Source organism: Mixophyes fleayi, chromosome 9 (genome assembly GCF_038048845.1).
Source record: "Mixophyes fleayi isolate aMixFle1 chromosome 9, aMixFle1.hap1, whole genome shotgun sequence".
NCBI lineage: Eukaryota > Metazoa > Chordata > Amphibia > Anura > Limnodynastidae > Mixophyes > Mixophyes fleayi.
This window is the reverse complement of record NC_134410.1, coordinates 111707573-111727771: the sequence shown is the minus strand read 5'-3', so window position 1 is coordinate 111727771 and position 20199 is coordinate 111707573. Positions and strand designations below refer to the sequence as shown.

Below are 20199 nucleotides of genomic sequence, written 5' to 3'. Positions count from 1 at the left end.
CATCAAACTCCAAGAGAAACACACTAGCAGTCACAGTCAACAATGGGGGAGAGCGCATACTCTGGGATTGTGATATCCGTGCTTTATTATGGAGTGCAAAGCAGGTGAGCAGGTGCAGACCAATTAACTAGTGATGTTCAGGCTCGGTTCCTCGAGAACTGAACACACCCGAACTTCTGAGCCGAGTCGGCACTCGGCCAAAGTGTCCTAGATGTGCTAGGAACTGCCGTGTGTTTGTGTCATTGCTCTGCCGCTTACCATCCAGGCAGGTCGCTGCAGTATTTGTCCGAAAGTGTATGAAAATAATATTGTAATCTGTGAGATGGTCAAAATTGATTGCAAATGACTTGAAATTAGTGATATTAAAGGTTAATACTAATGTAGGAACAAAAAAAGAGCAAACATATGGGATTTTAGCATATTTTAGGATTTTTTCTAAAAAATCCAAAACCAAAACACACGAGGGCGGTCTTGCCAAAACCAAAACCAAAACACAAAGCTAATCCAGATCCAAAACCAAAACCAGTTCATGGAGGTCAGTGAGCATCTCTACAATTAACTAAGCTTTTATCAAAAACAGTTGGATGAAAACTCCAAAGGGCGGGATATCATAATTGGATTGCAGTGCATACACCGTGCACCAAACCTGGCAAGGCATGTTAGCAAGTACAGTGGTCCAAAGAGTACAGGCAATGGACCACTGAGCTATGGAGGAAGGAGAGATGGTGGAAAACCTCTCTTTTTATTACATATATAAGTACATGCCTTACAACTGTCCTGATTTTGGCGGGACTGTCCCGAAGCGTGGACCTGAAAAGGGAGCCTATGTAGAAATGGGCTGAATTTCATCTAAAATTGGGTGTTTTTGGGATAATCTAGGTTGGGTTTGGGCGGACCAGGGGCGGTGCTTATTGTGTCCCAATTCTCCATGACTCATTGTTCGGAGGTATGCAAGGTATTCTATTTTTGCTTGCTGGCACCAGCTAGCAGCTTCACCCCAGGGGATAAATGTATCAAAGTGCGAGTTTGCCAGCGTGTTTAAATCGCGGCAAATCGCGGGTGTTTACCCGCGAGTTTTGAAAAAAATCCCTGAAATGTATCAAGCTGCGATTTTGACACTGAAGTTCAAAATCGCTGGTCATCTCTGGCGATTTTGTGCGATGTAAACACTCCCGAGTTTAGCTAACTCTCCTGTGTTTGGCAAAGTCTCCTGTGTTGTAACAGTGAGTTGTAAACACATCACTGTTACACTGACCTGACAGTAAAAACTGTAAAGAACAGATCAAAGTGAAAAAAAAGAAAGCGTGGGGTCCCCCCTCTATTCCAGCTTAACCCTAGTGCTGCCTGACTAATGCTGGTCCCGTGAATATCAGGGAAAAATTTTGCGTGGGGTCCCCCCGATTTTCACTTTACCAGCACTAGGCAAACCAGCCAGGGTTGGCGGCACTATAGCAGTGGGACACACGGCAGGGGTCCCCCTGCCATAATGACTAACCAACCCTAGACTGTTCAGCGCTGGGCTGGATTCCCTAGGGAGTGGGGTCCGCCGAAAAAAACGAGCGGGCCTCCCCCCCCCTAGAAAGAACCAGCCCAGTGCTGATAGCACTAGGGCGCTTCCTACTACCCCTGGGCTGTGGGTAGTAGGGTAATACAGCGATAAAGAATGAAAAAAATAAACGGACGCCATTTTGTTTTGTGGAACTACAAGTCCCAGCCAGCCAGGTTGCCTAAAACAGTGTGGCCATGCTGCTGCTTGTATAACTTCAAGCACCAGCATACCCACGGCAGCCATGGCATGTTGGCACTTGGAGAACCACAAGTGCCAACATGCCCTGACATCCCTGGCTTGCTGGGACCTGTAGTTACACAAAAAAAAATGTTAAATAAACAACAGCACCCTAGTAAACACCACACATATTTATTAAAAATAAAAAAACCACAATAAATACACTAACCACCCTCATTAAAACCACATCTATTTATTAAAAAAAAAAAACACCCCAAATACTCACAAAAGATGTCTTCTTTCTTCTTCCAAAGTCTGCTTGCCCCAGTCCCATAATATTTATACTTCCAAAATGGCTTGAATAATATCTTTATCACTTCGCCCAGAAGGGGCTCCTTGTTGATTGAAGTGTTCGTTGCTTCGGCCAGGGGGGCCCCATATTTGTAACATCCCGACACTTTAATCTTGATTGAAGAAAAAGAATAAAAGTCTGGAGCCGCCGCTAACACCTCCTACTAGTGCTGGTAAAGTGAAAATCGGGGGGACCCCACGCAAAATTTTTCCCCAATTTTCACGGGACCAGCACTAGTCAGGCAGCACTAGGGTTAAGCTGGAATAGAGGGGGGACCCCAAGCTTTTTTTTTTTTTCACTTTGATCTGTTCTTTACAGTTTTAACACTGCCAGGGCAGTGTAACAGTGATGTGTTTATACAACACGCTGCTATCAAGCAGCGTGTTGCATCTGGCGTGTTTTGAAGCAAACTCTCCTGAGTTTGCTAACTTGCAGCTTCATACATTTGAGAGCTGTATAGCTGCAGTGGCAAACAGTCAGGAGTTTCATCTCTGGCGATTTTGCAAACAGCTATTTTGACAGAAGCAGAACTCTGGCGATTTTGCATGAAATCTCAGCTTCATACATCGGCGAGTTTCAACTCTCCCGAGAAAATCGCTGGAGTTGCAAAATCGCACTTTGATACATTTACCCCCTGGTCTCCATTGATTTCCCAAGAAGATGGATGTTTCCATTAACAAGTTACCTCCCTTTTCCCAGTTATATACCACAAAGTACCTCAGTACTGACAAAAGCAGGGTTAGATAAGAATCTGAGTCCATGGACAGACATAAAGTAACAAACCTAAAATCAGAATAAAGACATTTCATATCTATCCTTTGTATTTACATTTGGTGCACCCCACCCTTTCTGTGGTGCCCCACAACCCCACAGCAACAATACCTAAGCTCTCAGCCTCTAACAGCAACTTATCTCTATAACATTGTATAATGAAATAATACAGCCATGAATAACACCACGGTTCTATTATAATTGTTGCATAATAAATGCTGTATATACAAAATAAAAACTTTATTATTAGGTCTGGGCCTGGGTACATGGCCGCGGTGTTGTCACGAGTCCACACTGTGGGGACCTACTTAATGGTTGTAGACATAGGTCCACTTTAACAAAGTCCATTTCTGCTAACAATAACTTAGATGAACAGTGTTTTCTCCCGTTACCACTTACTTGCAATAATGTATATCACTCACCTGTCATATGGGCAGTGGGTGTTGGTGCTCACAGTAGTGTCTTCGGAATCAGGGATCAACCACTCAAGACTGGCTTCATGACGGAGACGAATCAGAGGCCAATGTTGGCTCTTTACATAACTACAGCCGGCGTTGTAGTCTCCCAAGATCAGGATGTCCTGCAGGAGAAATATTTTCAGTACTCTACAGGTAAGTTATACTGCGTATACTATTTATTTGATTTATTAAGGGATTAATATATTTTAAAGTATTATAAGTTGAGAATGTTCACCAGTGTTGGTTAATAGGTGGGCTGAAAGCTGCATGTGACTCTCAGAGAAGTCAGATCTCTATGTGATCAGATAAATGTCTGATTTTTGCTTTCCTTCCTAGTGATTTTGATGTAAGAGTTAGCGCTGTCAGTCTAGGCCCAAACCTACACTTGGTGGTGGGCTAGCGAGGATGGCTGACAAGCAAGTGACAAGTAAGTGTTCAGCTTTGGATCGGTTGCCTTGTACATATGTCAAATTTCATTGACAAAAAATAAAAAGGTTGGGAAGTGTAAGTCTGCATAAGGTACACACTACAGGGTTTTCAGCCGATTTTCGGGCCAATCACACAATAAACGACCGTTCGGCCCGATATTGCATTATTGTGTACAATCCAACAATGAACTGTGAAAAGCATGTAAACAGATGGCTCCTCACACAGGTTTCTGCTGAACCACTTTGACGTTTATTGACTTGTCAGGATGGATAAACAGTCTTGGCAGTGTCTTCAGCAATTAAATCAAATATATTCACAGAAATAAACACATCCCCATAGCCCTAAATGCTGGCTATCACAGTTAGGTCCCTAATTGGTCACTGGCCACTTGTTGACACCAGTCCCCCACTCACAGCTCAAGAGTCAAACCCAGCTTCTTAAGCTTCCTGTCAGGCATTGCTCTGACCAATTCTTTAATTGATGAGACCAGGTGCTCCACCCAGTGTGTGTGTATGTAGATTTAACCCTCTCTGCACTTTTAGGCTGTGGTTTCCCAGGGAAGCCACCAGGGCAGCACAGTGGCTAAGTGGTTAGCACTTCTGCCTCACAGCGCTGGGGTCATGAGTTCAATTCCCAACCATGGCCTTATCTGTGTGGAGTTTGTATGTTCTCCCCGTGTTTGCGTGGGTTTCCTCCGGGTGCTCTGGTTTCCTCCTACACTCCAAAAACATACTGGTAGGTTAATTGACTGCTATCAAAATTGACACCCTAGTCTCTCTCTGTCTGTCTGTCTGTGTGTGTGTATGTTAGGGAATTTTGACTGTAAGCTCCAATGGGGCAGGGACTGATGTGAATGAGTTCTCTGTACAACGCTGCGGAATCAGTGGCGCTATATAAATAAATGGTGATGATGATGATTCTTTTCTCTATTAGAAGATGGCAAAGTGTCCCAATTGCCACAGAACAATTATCTTTCCAAAGCCCATCGCATCGTTTCATTTGACTTTTTAGCTGAACTAAAAATCTTGTTCGACGATGTAATGATGTCGTTCCAATTCTGCAGTGTGTATGCACTCACGACCGGCAGTATCTATAGATCTCTATGGAGTGTGCAGAGTCACCATCTTTTCAGCCGATGGTTGATGAAGAACACAAATCTGAAGATAAATTGTGTACACGTGTATAGTAAATTGGCATGCTGATCGGGCCTTTTTTTTGGGGTAAAATCGTTAAGGATATCGTATCGGGAGAAATTTTGTATACTGTGTACCCAGCCTTACACTTGAGGGTAGAATGAATGGTACAGGGTATCACTACTACTGTATATTCAGTTCTGCAGCACAACTAAGGCTATGGAACGCTCTGTATCACAAAAGTATGACTGTTACATGGGTCAGAGGTTAGGGTGCGAAAAGTTCTGTGTCTACAGCCTCCAGTGATGTAAGTCATAGTCACACTTCTCTTTCATAATTGTAGACCTTATAGCTAAATCTGTTCTCCAGGAGGGACAATTGTTCAGAAAACAGCTTTCCGATTTATTATTTTTTTAAATGATCTAAGGAAGTCTGGCTATCAAGTTTCCTGTAAGATGCCTTTAAGAGTGCAGTGAAATCCCTTTCAGCAGTTTGAAATACTGTATTTGGGGACAAAGAGACGGCTCAGTAGGTCACCTTTCTCTGAGCTGTAGGAGATATTACGAGGAGGCCCGGAAGATGCTATTGGAAGGCAAAACAACAGAAAGAGCAGCTTCCACATATGAGATGCTGAACACGTCAACCGGCAGGAAGATTTAAAACAGAATGTGTGCACGAGTCCCCCGCACGCTCCTTTGTGTCCCTGCTCCCCCGAACAGGAAAAAAGTAATAATCTTCCCTTTATCTTACCCGCCTCCAAGCAGGAATGGTTTATTTAATGTCTCCTGCTGCTATTATGTTCCATGTTATGTGTCTGTCACAGTCATCCATAACCCATGCTGTTGCAATGCAGAGAATCTTGTAAATAAAAGATAACACAAGAATAAATGGTGGAACCTCTAGGAGGAGGCGTTGCTTGGCGTCTTCCCAAGCGTCATACAGTCCGTCCACCTCCCGCACTGCGTAATCTGGGCTAGTGTGAATGGAGACCAGGGCAAAGTCCTTCAGCTCTGGGGGAAAAAGCAAGAAGACAGGAATGACCTATGTGCTGCCTGCAGTACATTGCCCCTTGGAGGAAACATGTTTCCTCTGCACGCTGTGCTTGAGGTCTATCTGAATAGGATTGTTTTCTGGACAATCTAAATTTAAACATGCCAAAAGAAACATATAATTGAACTGAGGCAAGCAAGCTGTTAGATTAGTTGTGCTACTTGACTTGCAATGTATTGTAAGGGGTAAATGTATCAAGCTGCAAGTTCCCAGCAGGTTTGAAAACTGGAGTTGTTGCCTATAGCAACCAATCAGATTCTAGTTATCATTTATTTAGTACATTCTACAAAGTGATAGCTAGAATCTGATTGGTTGCTATAGGCAACATCTCCACTTTTCTAACCTGTCGGAAATTCGCAGCTTGATACATTTACCCCAAAGTGTTCCTATAGCTAAGGGCCTAAGCAATGCAAACTACGCTTCTTACTAAGAGCAGGTTTATCAATTCTAATAACAATATGGTCAAGAGACTGGAATAGTCGTTTAAGAACTGCAAGATCTGCAAAGCTGCAAGCCCACAATAAATGATGGTAAAAATGTATCTCTGTCATAACTGTATTTTTAATAATTAGGTTGTAAGGTACTTTTGCTTGTAGAAAATGCCAAAGCCGGGACCAACTCTCTGGGGTATATTTATTGAAATGCGTTATTGAAAAAGTGGAGATGTTGCCTATAGCAACCAATCAGATTCTAGCTGTCATTCTGTAGGATGTACTAAACAAATGATAACTAGAATCTGATTGGTTGCTATAGGCAACATCGCCACTTTTTCAAACCCGCAGTTTAGTAAATATACCCCTTTATCTCATTTAAATAATCTTAGCCTGCAAAATAATATTTTGTTTTTGCATGGTGGATTACTCTCGCACCTAATGCATACTTGGCAAGGAACTTCAACACTGGAAATATACACTCATCATCATCATCATTTATTTATATAGCGCCAGCAAATTCCATAGCGCTTTACAATTGGGGACAAAAACAGTAATATACAATACTGGGTAATGCAGACAAAGAGGTAAGAAGGTGCAACTCCATTTGTGTGCCGTATCTCACGTGAAATAGCTTTGTGTATGCTCAGAAACGAACCTTACCCCAATGAACGTAATTACGTACAGTTCATGTCTGAAAGCCAATGACACTTTCTACAGCTTCAAGGGCAGAACGGGGGAAGGAAGGGGCGGACATAGGCAATGTACAGTAAGGGGATGCTTTCAGACGTTTTCATTATTGCACTAGCTATAGGGAAGGTTTAAGCGCCAACGGAAAATGATGACTGTCACCAGTGGCGGATCCAGGGGGGGGGCGATGGGGGCAATCGCCCCCCCTAGCAGGGACTTGCTGCTGACAGCTGCACAGTATGTGCAGGTCCGTTTGGCAGTGACAGTGTGCTGCCCGGCTGCTCTGATTGTGTTTTAAACACAATCATAGCAGCCGGGCAGCACACTGTCACTGCCGAGCGGACCTGCACATAGTGTGCAGCCGCCGGCAGCCTTAGATGTCGGAAAGGGGGCGGGGCCTAAATCGCCCCCCCTAAATCGCCCGGGGTATAGCAATTTTCTAGATCCGCCCCTGACTGTCACGTTATAGTCTTTGGAAAAGAATATGTATGCGCATACTTTCCAACCTTGGCAAGATTGCCTCCGGTAGATTGTGGGTGAGGTGGGTGTGTGGGGATGGGGCTCGTCGAATGCATCATTTGGGCCCGCCCTCTAAGTTGACATGACATGTTCTGGCCTATTACAGCAGGGTCCAGGATGACGCACGAATCGTGTCATAAGCTCCACCCCCCGCTGTTTAACTTATTAGATGGCCGGGAACCAGGAGATTGCTCTGCTCTCATGGGAGTCTGGAGTCTCCCGGACATTCCGGTAGGTAACTTTGTGTAGGCACCTATGTGTATGCCTGCCACTAGATGGCACAGATCATGTGCATGCTAGTAAGATAGACTGTAAAAATGCTTTGTATGTACAGCACGCATTAAGTACATCTTGATTTATATATTTAATGTAAAAAAATGATAAAAAAAATCTCTTTTTAAACCAACCATATTTGTATTAACGATTTTATTAATGTTTAGAGTTCATTTATTTTATAATATACATTTTTGTATCCTTCTGATGTGACCTTATATTGCACCTATGCTTCAGTCTGTCCTGTCCATTAATATAGGGCAAGTACTGTGTAAGCAGAGGGTATGTACACTCAAAATGTATCTTGAGTTTCATATGGTTTTGAACATGGGCAGAACTACACCCTTGTTCCGTGCTCTTTTTTAAAACACAACTTGCATGCAAGTTGCGTTCCGATTTGAATCAGGGCCATGATGTCACAAGACAGCAGGAGAGCACTTTTATATGGTCTTAACATTAATTATCCAACGGAGGTCATGCTTTTGCAATAGGGAAATACTGATCAAAAGCAGAAAATACTATTATCACACTGTAAGAAGGAGTCTAGTAGGCAAGTATATGCGATATAACCAGCAACTTTCTTTCAACTCAGCATGTCTGATAGCACAGGTTCACTGATGTCTGTGTGCCGGGTGCTATATATTAAGTGCTGAATGGACTAACGTTAGGTGGAGCAGTACTCAGTGATTGCTCATGATGTTGTTAGACCAGCTCAATATGGTACTAACGGTGGTATTGATAAAGTAAACGCTATATACACATTAGGCTGGGTTTAGGGGCACAGGTATCTACAAACAACTGGGGTACTGGAGAGGGTGAAAGGAGTTTGTGCTTGCAGAAGGGGTATCTGCTGGTGTGGTTCTTCTTTCAACAAACCCAGACTGGGGGTTGCTGTTCCCACAAGGTTGCACTATGTGAGGCACAATTGAGGACAGGGCACCAAGTTACAGTGTGGAGTTTGGTAGCACTGGTCAGAGTATATTCAGGTAGTTGGGGTGAGCCTGCCAAAAGCAGGAAGACCCTGCTCCTGATCTTAGGGGCAGAAGAAGGTAGCTATTAGCAAAGAGCTCCATACCAAACTACTATAGGTACCAAGAACCAAGATTCATCACTAGGCGTACAAAGAGCCAGTAATACTACTCTAATATATATATATATTTATTTTTATATATATATATATATATATATATATATATATATCACCAATGTTAGCATTTCGTGTATTAGTAGTGACTGGTTCCATGTAGGTTAATAAATCTGCTTTAAAACTTATTAGCTTCTGTGAGCTATTATTATAGAGGTCCTCTCAAATTAAAAGTTTCTCTCCGACAATTTGGAGGAGCAACAGTGCACCATTGTAGTATCTATTTGTTTCTCTTAGATGATGAGCATTCTGTAACAATTATATGAAGAAAACATAACGCTCTTTAGCAGCTATATTTAAAGCGACCATGAGTTTAGCTCAGGACTTTTAGATTTTCAATCAAGGCATTGACACTTCGCACAACGAAAGTACATTAAAAATCCTATACTCATCTCCGGCCACACGTATAAGCCCTTTTCATAACTCTATTGCTCCAACTTTGAGTGCCAAAAGTTGTCCATTTCTGCTTAAGACTAGTTACCCACTGACGTTAGGAAAACACTAGTGACAAACACTATAGTATCCCAGAATCCCAGAAACAGGATTGTTGCAAAATAATTTATAATATAGTAGCAGGTAACTGTATTTTAGCTGTTATATTCCCTTAACAAGAAACGTGTTTACTGCTCAGTCCTGTAGTGTTTACTTAAATACATCTGTATGCAGTTTGCAAAGAACAAAACAAAAATAAACTAGTTGGATAAACTAAAAAAAAGCATTGTCCATACTAAAACACTGGAAAGGCATTATCTTTGGATGATGACCTGTTTTTAAAATCATTTAAGCTATTCTTTAATGGGAAAAAATAATTACTGATCGTTTTGCAGCCTCTTCCATAAATGCAAAATACTAAAATCATAGATAAACCTACATGATGTTCAACTTTTAACCTTGGTGAGTTTTCATGTAGCCCCCTCTACACTCCCACCTCCATACTCTTGTTGACTACACCTCTTCGTCACCATCAAATCCTATTATGCTGTCACAATCCTGAAAAGACTGTGTGATGTAATTAAACAGTGCTATTGTACAGTACAAGCTGTCATACAGATGGGGGCCTGTTCTGTTATATTCAAGCGCCATCTTGTGGATGACTCCTAGTATTTCTGTTTCAGTCAGAAAAAAAGAAGACTGAATAGTTATTCAGCAACTTGAAGAGTACTTAGTAATATCCCAAATATTTATGTATACATTTACTTAATGCAACAATTAGTGTGTTGAGATTTCTAATGAATTCTGTACTTTTTTATATTTCACTACCATTGAATGGACATCCATATATGAAAAGTGGTTCTATGTTGCAGCCATCTCTTTATGGTTGAATGTGCAGTCCTGCAGTGGCGCACGCAGGGGGGGTTTCTGGTTCTCCAGAAACCCCTCCCCTCCGGGAACCAACGATACTGTACAGCAGCCGCGGCGCTGTCAAAGAAGCGCCCGCGGCAGTGCTGTATTGTAGTATAATACAGCACTGCCGCGGCTGCTGTAGAATTCAGACTCGCTGAAATCTGGAAACCCCCCCCTTCTAAGCCCTGCGTTCGCCCCTGTCCTGGTAATATAATGTTGTAGTAAATGCCAAGCCCAGTAAAATAACAGCGTTAAAAAGTAATTGGAAAAAACAGCAAAAAGGTCATGTAACAAAACAGGAAAAAAACAACAAGAAAGTTTGTGCCCATTCTGTCAGTGATTGGCAGGTCTTATTTCATGTTTACTGTAGGAATGTGTATTCTCAAATTAAAGGACCGCTAACCATCAAATAAGTGACTTTATTTAAAAAAAATGCAACTTAATAATTGCTTTCACAAACATATGTCAAGAGTTAGCATCATTTTATAGAACTTGAGATTTGTCACTATTTTATAAATTGTAATGCAGGTTTAGTGGTCCTTTAAGGCAGTGTTTCTCAACCCCAGTCCTCGGGACCCCTAACAGTGCAGACTTTCCAGGTGACAAGGGAAATAATTATACCTGTGGATCTGTTACAATGTGTCAGTCAGTAATTAATACACCTGTGCTCCAGCACGGAGATATGGAAAACCTGCACTGTTAGGGAGCTCTGAGGACTGGGTTTAAGAAACACTGCTTTAAGGTGTTGTCAAAGAGGTAACACTAAGGGCTAGATTTACTAAGCTGCGGGTTTGAAAAAGTGGGGATGTTGCCTATAGCAACCAATCAGATTCTAGTTTTTATTTATTTAGTACCTTCTACAAAATGACAGCTAGAATCTGATTGGTTGCTATAGGCAACAGCCCCACTTTTTCAAACCAGCAGCTTAGTAAATCTAGCCCTAAGAATAATATATAGTCTAAAATTTTTCCTAGGCAGCAAAAACTAAACTGATATAAACTATTTAAACTATGCTGTAAGTGACATATATTAATATCTCTGAATCCATACATTATATTACGTCTGTATAAATGTATTGGAGAACATGTAGTATATATTGCCGGTATACCTGTAGTAATGGATGAAAACCGAACCACAAAAGGTTCACGGATGAACACATCCGTGCCACAGTTCTCGCAGCCATCATCGTAGTGATACCACTCTGTTGGCTTCAGGATGTCCTCTCTGCGCGAGGGAAAAACAAGACAGAGTGAAGCCTAGCTCATCAGCAAACCTCCATCTGCTGCAAGGTTTTTTAATGGGGCGACACAAGCTGCCCTTCACTTTCAGGCGTCCTCCACATATATCATGCTCCAAAGGTCTGCCAAGACAGGTGCTCAGATCTCCCAACTCTCTGCTAAAATCAAGTCTGACGGATGCTGTCAACTGTAACTCTGCGCTCCCAGCAAATCTCAGGCCGGCTAATTAAGGTGCTAATTATTTCATTTTAGGTTGAACATGTTATGTGCAGACTATCTGAGATCTGAAGACAGTTGGTGCATGAGAAGACTACCCTCAGGGTACCTTACACAATGCTGAGATTAGAATTCATGTTGCAGATTCATTCTACCAATATATTGGTCAATGTCAGCCGTGTATTTTACCTGTACACGTAGACATACTTCTCCCGGTACGTGCTACGGCCCAGGTGGTCAGAAATCAGCACATTGTAGTGTAGACCAGTGGCCCTGCCGTAAAACAGAGAACATAGATATATTAACTAAATGTGATTTGTAGTAGAGGAAGGTACCTATGCAGGGGAAAGAAAAGTATAACGCTGGAAGAAGTCAACAGGGTCAGAGATAAGGGGGTAAATGTATCAAGCTGAGAGTTTTCCGGCGGGTTTGAAAAGCCAATCAGATTCTAGCTATCATTTATTTAGTGCATTCTACAAAATGATAGCTAGAATCTGATTGGTTGCTATAGGCAACATCTCCACTTTTCAAACCCGCCGGAAAACTCTCAGCTTGATACATTTACCCCAAGGTCTCTACTTGTCCTTAACCACCATACACTTGCCATAATTGGCATAGAATTCATGCAGGTTCGGACTGTTTGTGGACTTGGTTCTTATTAGGTGCTAATGAGATGACTAACACCGTGGCCATGCTAATATTGTAGTGTTATAGATTGGTCCTAGCTGTTCCCACTTCACATTTGCTTATAAATAGAAATTGCAAAAAACAAATAAATAAAATTGGCAATCACACCACAGTAAATTACACTGAAAAATATGTGATCTAAACATGGAAGTTCTTACAGTATATAAGACATCAAACTGGGAATGGCTGAAAGCAATACTACACTATAATTACAGACAATACTACAATGTGATTTCATTTTAGTGAAGAAGGTAAGCCAAGGCATGTAGATGTCGTTCTGCCACTTGAGGACGTGGTTTATATGCCTGCAGGGAGTCGGGAGCACAGCATTATTCAGGGGCCTAATTATAATTATTTGCATCTCCAAGGCAAAAAAAGGTAATTTTTATTTTTCCGCAAATTACCTTTCGACCATATTTATGTGCAAAAAAATCTCAGAGGCAGGTGAACAGTAATCAGCCACCCAGAGCGGTAAAAGTTACCTATTGTTTCTAGCTTTCCGGCTTTCAGCTCCATTGCATATATGCTCAATGATTGACACTGGCCTGCCAAAGCCACAAGTCTCACTGGGGCAGCTCCTGCTCATATCTTGGCACTGCCCCTATCACATGCAGCCCTGCCCTCACTAACCCAAGGGTACAAGGTATTGGCTCCCACAAGGACAGCACACTCATCTTCTGAAATATTCTGTGCTGCTGTGAGCATTGCAATGATCTCATTGGCTACAGGTTGTCCTATTCCTGCCCACTTCAACACCGAGGACACCCTGGACAAGCAGAGCATGAAGTTTAAATACAACAAAGTGCTCAGATCCGGGCAAAATGAACCTGAATAAGAATGGAAGCAGGATTATCAAGAAGTATATTCCTGGATGTTTTCTTAAGGTACAAACTCTTTTTGAAATTTTCATTTAATACCTATATATGGTTTATTTGTGCCCCCTCCTCCAATTGACAGTAAAATCATTTGCAAGAAATGATACATATTTTTCTTATGCTGTCACTTATCAGCTTCTCTGCAACAAAAAGGTTATCTTAAATAATTTAGTGGACTGTGAAAGCACAAACAGGGGGGGATTCAAACACACTTTCCAATGGTTGGTTGGATACATCTGCATATCACCAGAACTGTTAAAAACAAGTTTACCGCTCCTAACAGATAGCAAAAAATAACAATGATGCATTTGCAAATTCTCTTATTATGATATCAAAGTCATTTTTAGATACAATTCCCTTGCATAAAAGCTGGGTACACACTAGAGAAAATTACTGCAGATGTGATTTCTGTAATGATTTTACCAATGACTGAAAGTCCCGATGAGCATGCAGATTTACGTGTACAAACCTACAAGATTTACCTTCAGATCTGTGCTCTTCCTCTGTCATAACCATCTGCTGAAAAGGTTGTGACTCTGTCAGGGGCGGGCTGGACCGGGGGGCAGGGGGCAGCGGGCACCTGGGTCGCTCAGTCTAGCGGCTGTTCAGGCCGGCCACCTCCCCCCCGTCCCCCGCCGTGGATGCAAATATTACAGGCGGCCGCATCACATGACACGCGATGCGTAGACATTTATGCAATATCTTACCAAATGGTAGTAAATCGTGTGATCGCCATGATAATTGGATGAAATTACTCTAGTGCGTACCCACCCTAACAGAAAATGTTTGTTTTTTTATACTAAAAGTAAAGTATATTAGTGGAGAAAGGTAATTTCATAAATCATTTTGTATCGTGTTAAGGCGATTGCAATTCATTTTGGATAAATTTAATGTCACATAAAGTGTTTTACTCACAAGTTGAGCTCCTGTACAAGACTAATAATAGCTGTGTCATCTTTACTCATAACTTCTTGAACAGCGATGAGTTCATATCTGCTCAATATCTGTAATGGAAAAAGCAAAGTACGTATATCAATATTGGAAATCCTATTAAACAGTTACCTAATCTTACATTTCCTGCCCTTGACACTTTTAGGAATATTACAAAGATATAATTTCTTGTCCTGTCACTGTTTATCTTAAGAATGGTGGTGGATTCCCCCCCCCCTCTTTCTTTAATGAAACATATAGCTAGAATCCAGTGGATGGTCCGATTCATTAAAAATGTTATTCATCATCTCCTGAATCCATCAAGATAAAAATTGGGTGTGCCAGTAGATGGAACCTGTCAGGATTCCCAATATGAAGATCACTGAGAGAGCATAAGTGGGACAAAGTGGTTTATTTATAACACAGGTTACACAAGTTTAGGATGCAATAAAGGCAACAAGTACAAGTCAGCAGGGTATGGCAGTTATAGTATTGATAACTCAGGAAGCCACAGGTGCAGAGAACGGTCAATAGTAATACAGTGCTGAGAAGCCGGATAATAAGGTCTGGTTCAGAGACTGGAGAAGCAGGATAAACCACGGGTGTCAGGATACCTGGTTTACTCAAGAGGCACAAGGCACCGGGTAAACCATGGATGTCTGGACTCCAGGTTACTCAGGAGGCAGGAGGCACTGGATGAGTCATGGCAGTCAGGACTCCAGGTAACTCAGGAGGCACTGGATGATCAGCAGGCAGAGAAAGTGCAGTTGTCTGCAAGGCGGAGTACACGGAGGTCCAGATAGGCAGACAGCCAGGAATCTGGATATTGGATTAGACACGGAGGTGTAACAACTGCAGAAACAGGAGCTAGATGGCTGGATAGCTGGAGATGCCACAGACTGTAGGTGCTGGAATGCTAGAGGAGCAATAAACTGCAGACACAGTAAAGCAGGAGAGTCAAATAAGCCAGGGGACAAAGCTAGATGGTCCACCACGATACCAGGGAGAAAGCAGGAGCAAAGTCACAACAATGCCGGATCTGGGTCATAGGAAGAGGTCTCAAAACAGAGGGACAAGCAGATGTCAATACCAGGAAATCAATCAGGAATCATACGCAGGTAAGCCAGCAGTAGTTAAGTCAACAGATGAACTGGCAGAGACTGCTGGGAGAAGCAGTCTTTTAAAGGCCAGAGACATGTGCTAAGCATTCTGGAGTAACGAACTTAGCTCCAGCAGGTAGGAGAGCAATCCAAGTACCACAGTGGCCCCTTTGGTGGAACAGCAGTACTGCAGGCTGAATACATATATGACAGAATCCAGACATAATCTCTTGCAGGCAAGATCAGGGGAAGGCTGTCACGAGCCGCGGCGGTACTCACAGCCGCCGCGGCTCGCTTCTGGCTCCCTCTGGCGTCCCGGCCGTCACCTTGACGACCGGGACGTCATTTCCTCCCTCTGCCCGGCCGTTGCCAAGGCAACGGCCAGACGCTACCACACAAGCGCTGTGTCCCGGCGGTGCTGGTAGCTGGGCGCATGCGCATAACAGGCAGCCAGTGGGCTGATTTCATTAGCGTTAACAGGCATTAGCCTGCAACTGTGTAGGTCAGGGGCAAGCCTTGATTGGCTCTGCTGAATACGAGGAAATTAACCTGCAGGAGTGTGTTCAACTGCTGATTGGTCTGTGTCTGTATTTAAGGCAATGAGGTTTGCTGCCTCATTGCCGGTTATAGCTTCTGTGCTCCAGTCTGCTGACCTGCTCGTTCCAGTGCCTGTATCCTGTTATCTACGTTTTGACTACCCGTGTTTGACCCTTGGCTTTGTATTGGACTTCGCTTTTGTTTCCTGTGACCCTGATCCTTGGCTCGTTTACCCGTTCCGCTTCTCTGCCTGTGACCTCTGACCTCAGCTTGTTCATCGATACTGATACCTGCTGCCGGCCTTTGACCTCTGCGTGGACCTGACTCTTCTTGCCTGGGTTCTCCCCAGCCGGTACATACTTCACGACCCTCTGTCAGTCTGCAACCCAGTCTGTCCCCACCACCAGGGGCTCCAGTGAACACCTGACTGGCAGAGTAGACTCCGGGTTGTGTTGTGCCAGCTGGAAGAGTTCCTAACAAAGGCACAGCAGCATCTAAGGAGGAAATGCAGGATTGCAGCCAGAGGCAGATCGTAACAGAAACCTGTGGTGGTCTGAAAAGTATTTTCAATCTTCCCACACCTTAGATATACAATATGTTTAATCACAATCAAGGATATTCATTTGATACATATAAAAAGACAGCAAAAAGCACATTAGTTTTAAATGAATGTAACTTGTCACAAGGTGAGTCATTCGCACTGCTTACCTCTGACCACGCTGCAACTATATAGTTGGCTAAGGTAATATGGCACCAAACTACCCACCCGATGCAACCGGATTGCACCATTTGTCAAAACAAATATTCTCAATCTGTATAATACACCATCAAAGTAATCTGACTAGAAATTCCATGGGGCTCTCTCTAATTGTAAAACATTCAAATATTTTTGTTTATACTACATTCGGAGATAATGACTAAAAAGGGTGAATGTGCATCAACTTTAGCAGCCAATCAGAGGTGAGCTTTTACAATAAACAATACAATTACACAAATAAGCAAAAGTCTGGTTGCAATAAGCTTTTCCATTGTAAATAATCCCTATGTCTCATTATAACATCAAATACATATTTATCTCATTTACTGTGTATTCAAAACTCCAATGAACACTTGTATTACACAAAATCCTGCTCAGTGCCATGTGGAAGCATTCTTTTCATCCCCGTCACGACCAGAACAATGTTTGTGTGCTGTACTCGCTTTACCTGGGCTAATATTTTTATACTAAGCAAATTTTATAGTTGTTCACATTTCAGATAGGCTTCTTGGGTGGCATATCTTTTTCCGGTACTGGAGGCTTGGTGTAAATATATGTGGCTGGTGATGATGATGTTGATAACACCAGCACCACTGTCAAGGGGCTTCTGATTGGCTGCTTGCGTATTGACCCCTCCAGCTTGACCTCCCCTTGTTGGGGGGTCTTTGAATTTCATTACATTTTAAAAGGAAAATGAGACTCGCATCTATCTAGTGCACTATCAAGACACTATTCTCTAAAAGGGTTGGGTACGGTTTATCTATTAAGAGACTTACCTTGAACCCGATGCTGGAGATCACCGATGGAAGCACAATGCTGAAAGTAAGCCATTCCGATTGAACAAGTGTTCGGCAGTGCGGGGTGATGTCATCGCGACGGCTGTCAATACAAATTTAAAGCAGCAATGTGTGCTTAAGTGTTTAAGCACTTAACCTTAGGGCTTCCCACATTGCCATTTTAAATTTGTATTGACAGCCGTCGCGATTACATCACCCCGCACTGCCGAACACTTCTTCAAGCGGAATAGCTTGCTTTCAGCATTGTGCTTCCATTGGTGATCTCCAGCATCGGGTTCAAGGTAAGTCTTTATTTTACATTCGGATTTTAATTATTTCGCTTTTTTTTATAGGAATTGCCCCTGTCGGAATTGTGGTACTCGTATAAATTATTACCACTGCTCTATAATTATGATTCTTCATTGCATTATATTGTGAATGAATAGGGTAATGCAACTTTCACATTTACTACTAACACTGTCAAACTATGGGGCTTCAGTATACGCATTTACACACTTGAATCAGAAATACTGCTGTGAGTCAGTTGGATGTACTGAGATAAAACACAGACTTCTAATAAACAGAATATTGTGTCTTGTGCGCACAGCACACGCACTGCATAAGGCCATCATCTTAGATGTGTTCTCTAGAGTCACTCACAAATCCTATCATGTAGAAAGGTTTGGTTTCCGTGGCTTTATTCAGCACAACAAACGCGTCTCCAGCAAACATTCTTTAGAAAGAGAAGCCCCCGTTCTTGTGATGCTTTGGGGATCTTTCTTGTTCACAAAGGTGCAAATGTTTTAAAATTATCCTCACTGTTCCTTGTAAGGGTGCTACTCAAGATACACATGTATGTACAAAACTTGTATGCGTACATTAGGTGTGCGAAACGCGTCCCATGCTTAACGAGGTCATAGGTAGGAAAAAAACATAAAAAGATAGCACAAAGTAAAACTCTTGCTGAATTCTTCTCATAGTTACTTTTTTTACACAGTTAGTACAACCCCAGCACACTATGGAGATATCGGATATTAGATTATATTTTTCTCTGAGGTCTGACACTGGTCTCCCATGCATTTAACAGGCCTTTTCTATCCTCCTTGGCAGGGGAGGGCTGGCAAATTTTAGCCCTCTACTCAGGAGTCTATTAGGAACATTTTAAAGAAAAAAAATGCAGATGGCCCAGTGACTCAGACCAAGGTAGCCCACTATGGGACCATGATGGGGAGCAGATGCCCCCCAGCCCAGCTTGCGCTGCTCCTTGGAAAGTCCTGTGATATAACATGGTGACGGCAACTTTCTATTAAAAATATGGAACTACATAACGCTTCGTTCTGCTGTTTCTGATCCCGTCACTGAGCCAGCTAAAAGGGGTCATGGCATGAAGCAACTGTCATTTTCTGGTGCTGTGTATAAACAGAATCACAGCATAAGGCCTACAACCACCCACAGTATATATACACTATGGACAAGAGGTTAAGCTGCTAAAAATGCCTTTACATCTGTTTTTTCCCTCATTGTATAAAATACTGTAATACGGTAGAGGCAGAAGATAGCTAAATGTAATCATAACAAAAGAATAAGCATTTATGAATATCAGTCATAATTTGTAGGTTGTTTTTAAATAATGAAAAGCTAAGTTAATTTATGGCCATAACCACAATTATACCTTAAGAAACATTCTACAGATATTATTTAAAACATTATTGCAATTTAAACCCACATTCTTACCTGGATGAGACGACTTAAAACAACTGGGTCATCAACCTTGGAAATTCCAAATCTCTCAATGTTAAAGGAGGCGAGTTTAAAGGTAAAACCAGACTGTAGAAAGCAGGCTGCCAGTACCACAAGTATCAGGGATTTCATTTTTCCTAAGTACAAGTAAAATATAGTAATATTTTCAAACTGTAATTAGCTGCGATTCAAAATGAAAAGGTGAATACAAATACCTATCCGGCAAATTAAATGAGTTTAGGAATCCTTTGGCAGACTGCCAGCTGTGCAGATGGATAGGGTTACAGGACAGTGTTGTTTAAAAAAAAAACATGGAACTTTGGCTCTCCAGTTGTTTTTGAACTACAACTCCCATAATGCTTTGTGCATCTTCTGTTGCCTTTGGTTATAATGGGTCGTGAAGGTTGTAACGTCTTCTGTTCATCACACCTCTTCCATTTACTGGTAGAAACGTCCACTGTCTTTCCAAGTAGAACAATATACTCCTTGTATTTTATTCTTATCTACCTCCATCTGCTTTTCTAGTAATATTGATCTTACAGTCAATAGTCTCCAGTGAGAGAGCTATGCCATTCAGTGCCCTTGTTATTAGTACTGTACAATGTACACAATAAAATATAAAATATGTAAATAAAAAAAATAGATTGCAAGTCACAAAGTTCCATGGCCATATAAAAGGTACAAGGCCACACATGCCAACTGCTTTTATACAGGGCACTGAGCTCTGGCATGACTTCGAACATCCATAATAATTTAGTACAACATTTTTCATTGTGAACGCTGAAATGATGACATCAGTGCCGACATGTTATATAATTATTCTTTATACGAGTTTGTTGTTATATTTGTATATCTTGTGCATTATAAAATCCTGAACATGCTTCTAAAGCATTGCTTGTTTTTTTGTTCAAATGATGTGATGTCATATTGCATTTGCGTGTGCCCACATTTTCTCAAACACATATGAACAGACAGGCTGCTCTGGGGAATGCACAGTTTCAAGTAAAAGAAAAGAGGAATTCA

At 42.0% G+C, this 20199-nt stretch overlaps 1 protein-coding gene across 3 annotated transcripts in view; it reads right to left on the bottom strand.

The window, feature by feature from the left end:
- Nucleotides 1-19474, bottom strand: part of LOC142101686 (deoxyribonuclease-1-like) — a 44000-nt gene extending 24526 nt beyond the window's left edge. For 2 of the 3 annotated variants that reach the window (XM_075186075.1, XM_075186073.1), the window contains exons 1-6: nucleotides 19171-19474; nucleotides 14252-14340; nucleotides 11964-12047; nucleotides 11429-11544; nucleotides 5767-5879; nucleotides 3272-3429 (exon numbers count right to left, since the gene is read on the bottom strand). In XM_075186075.1, coding sequence (XP_075042176.1) covers nucleotides 3272-3429; nucleotides 5767-5879; nucleotides 11429-11544; nucleotides 11964-12047; nucleotides 14252-14340; nucleotides 19171-19308 — 698 coding nt within the window. In that variant the 5' untranslated portion in view covers nucleotides 19309-19474. The remainder of the gene's footprint in view (nucleotides 1-3271; nucleotides 3430-5766; nucleotides 5880-11428; nucleotides 11545-11963; nucleotides 12048-14251; nucleotides 14341-19170) is intronic. The other variant, XM_075186074.1, reaches the window with a different exon arrangement.
- Between the last annotated feature and the right edge of the window lie 725 nt (nucleotides 19475-20199).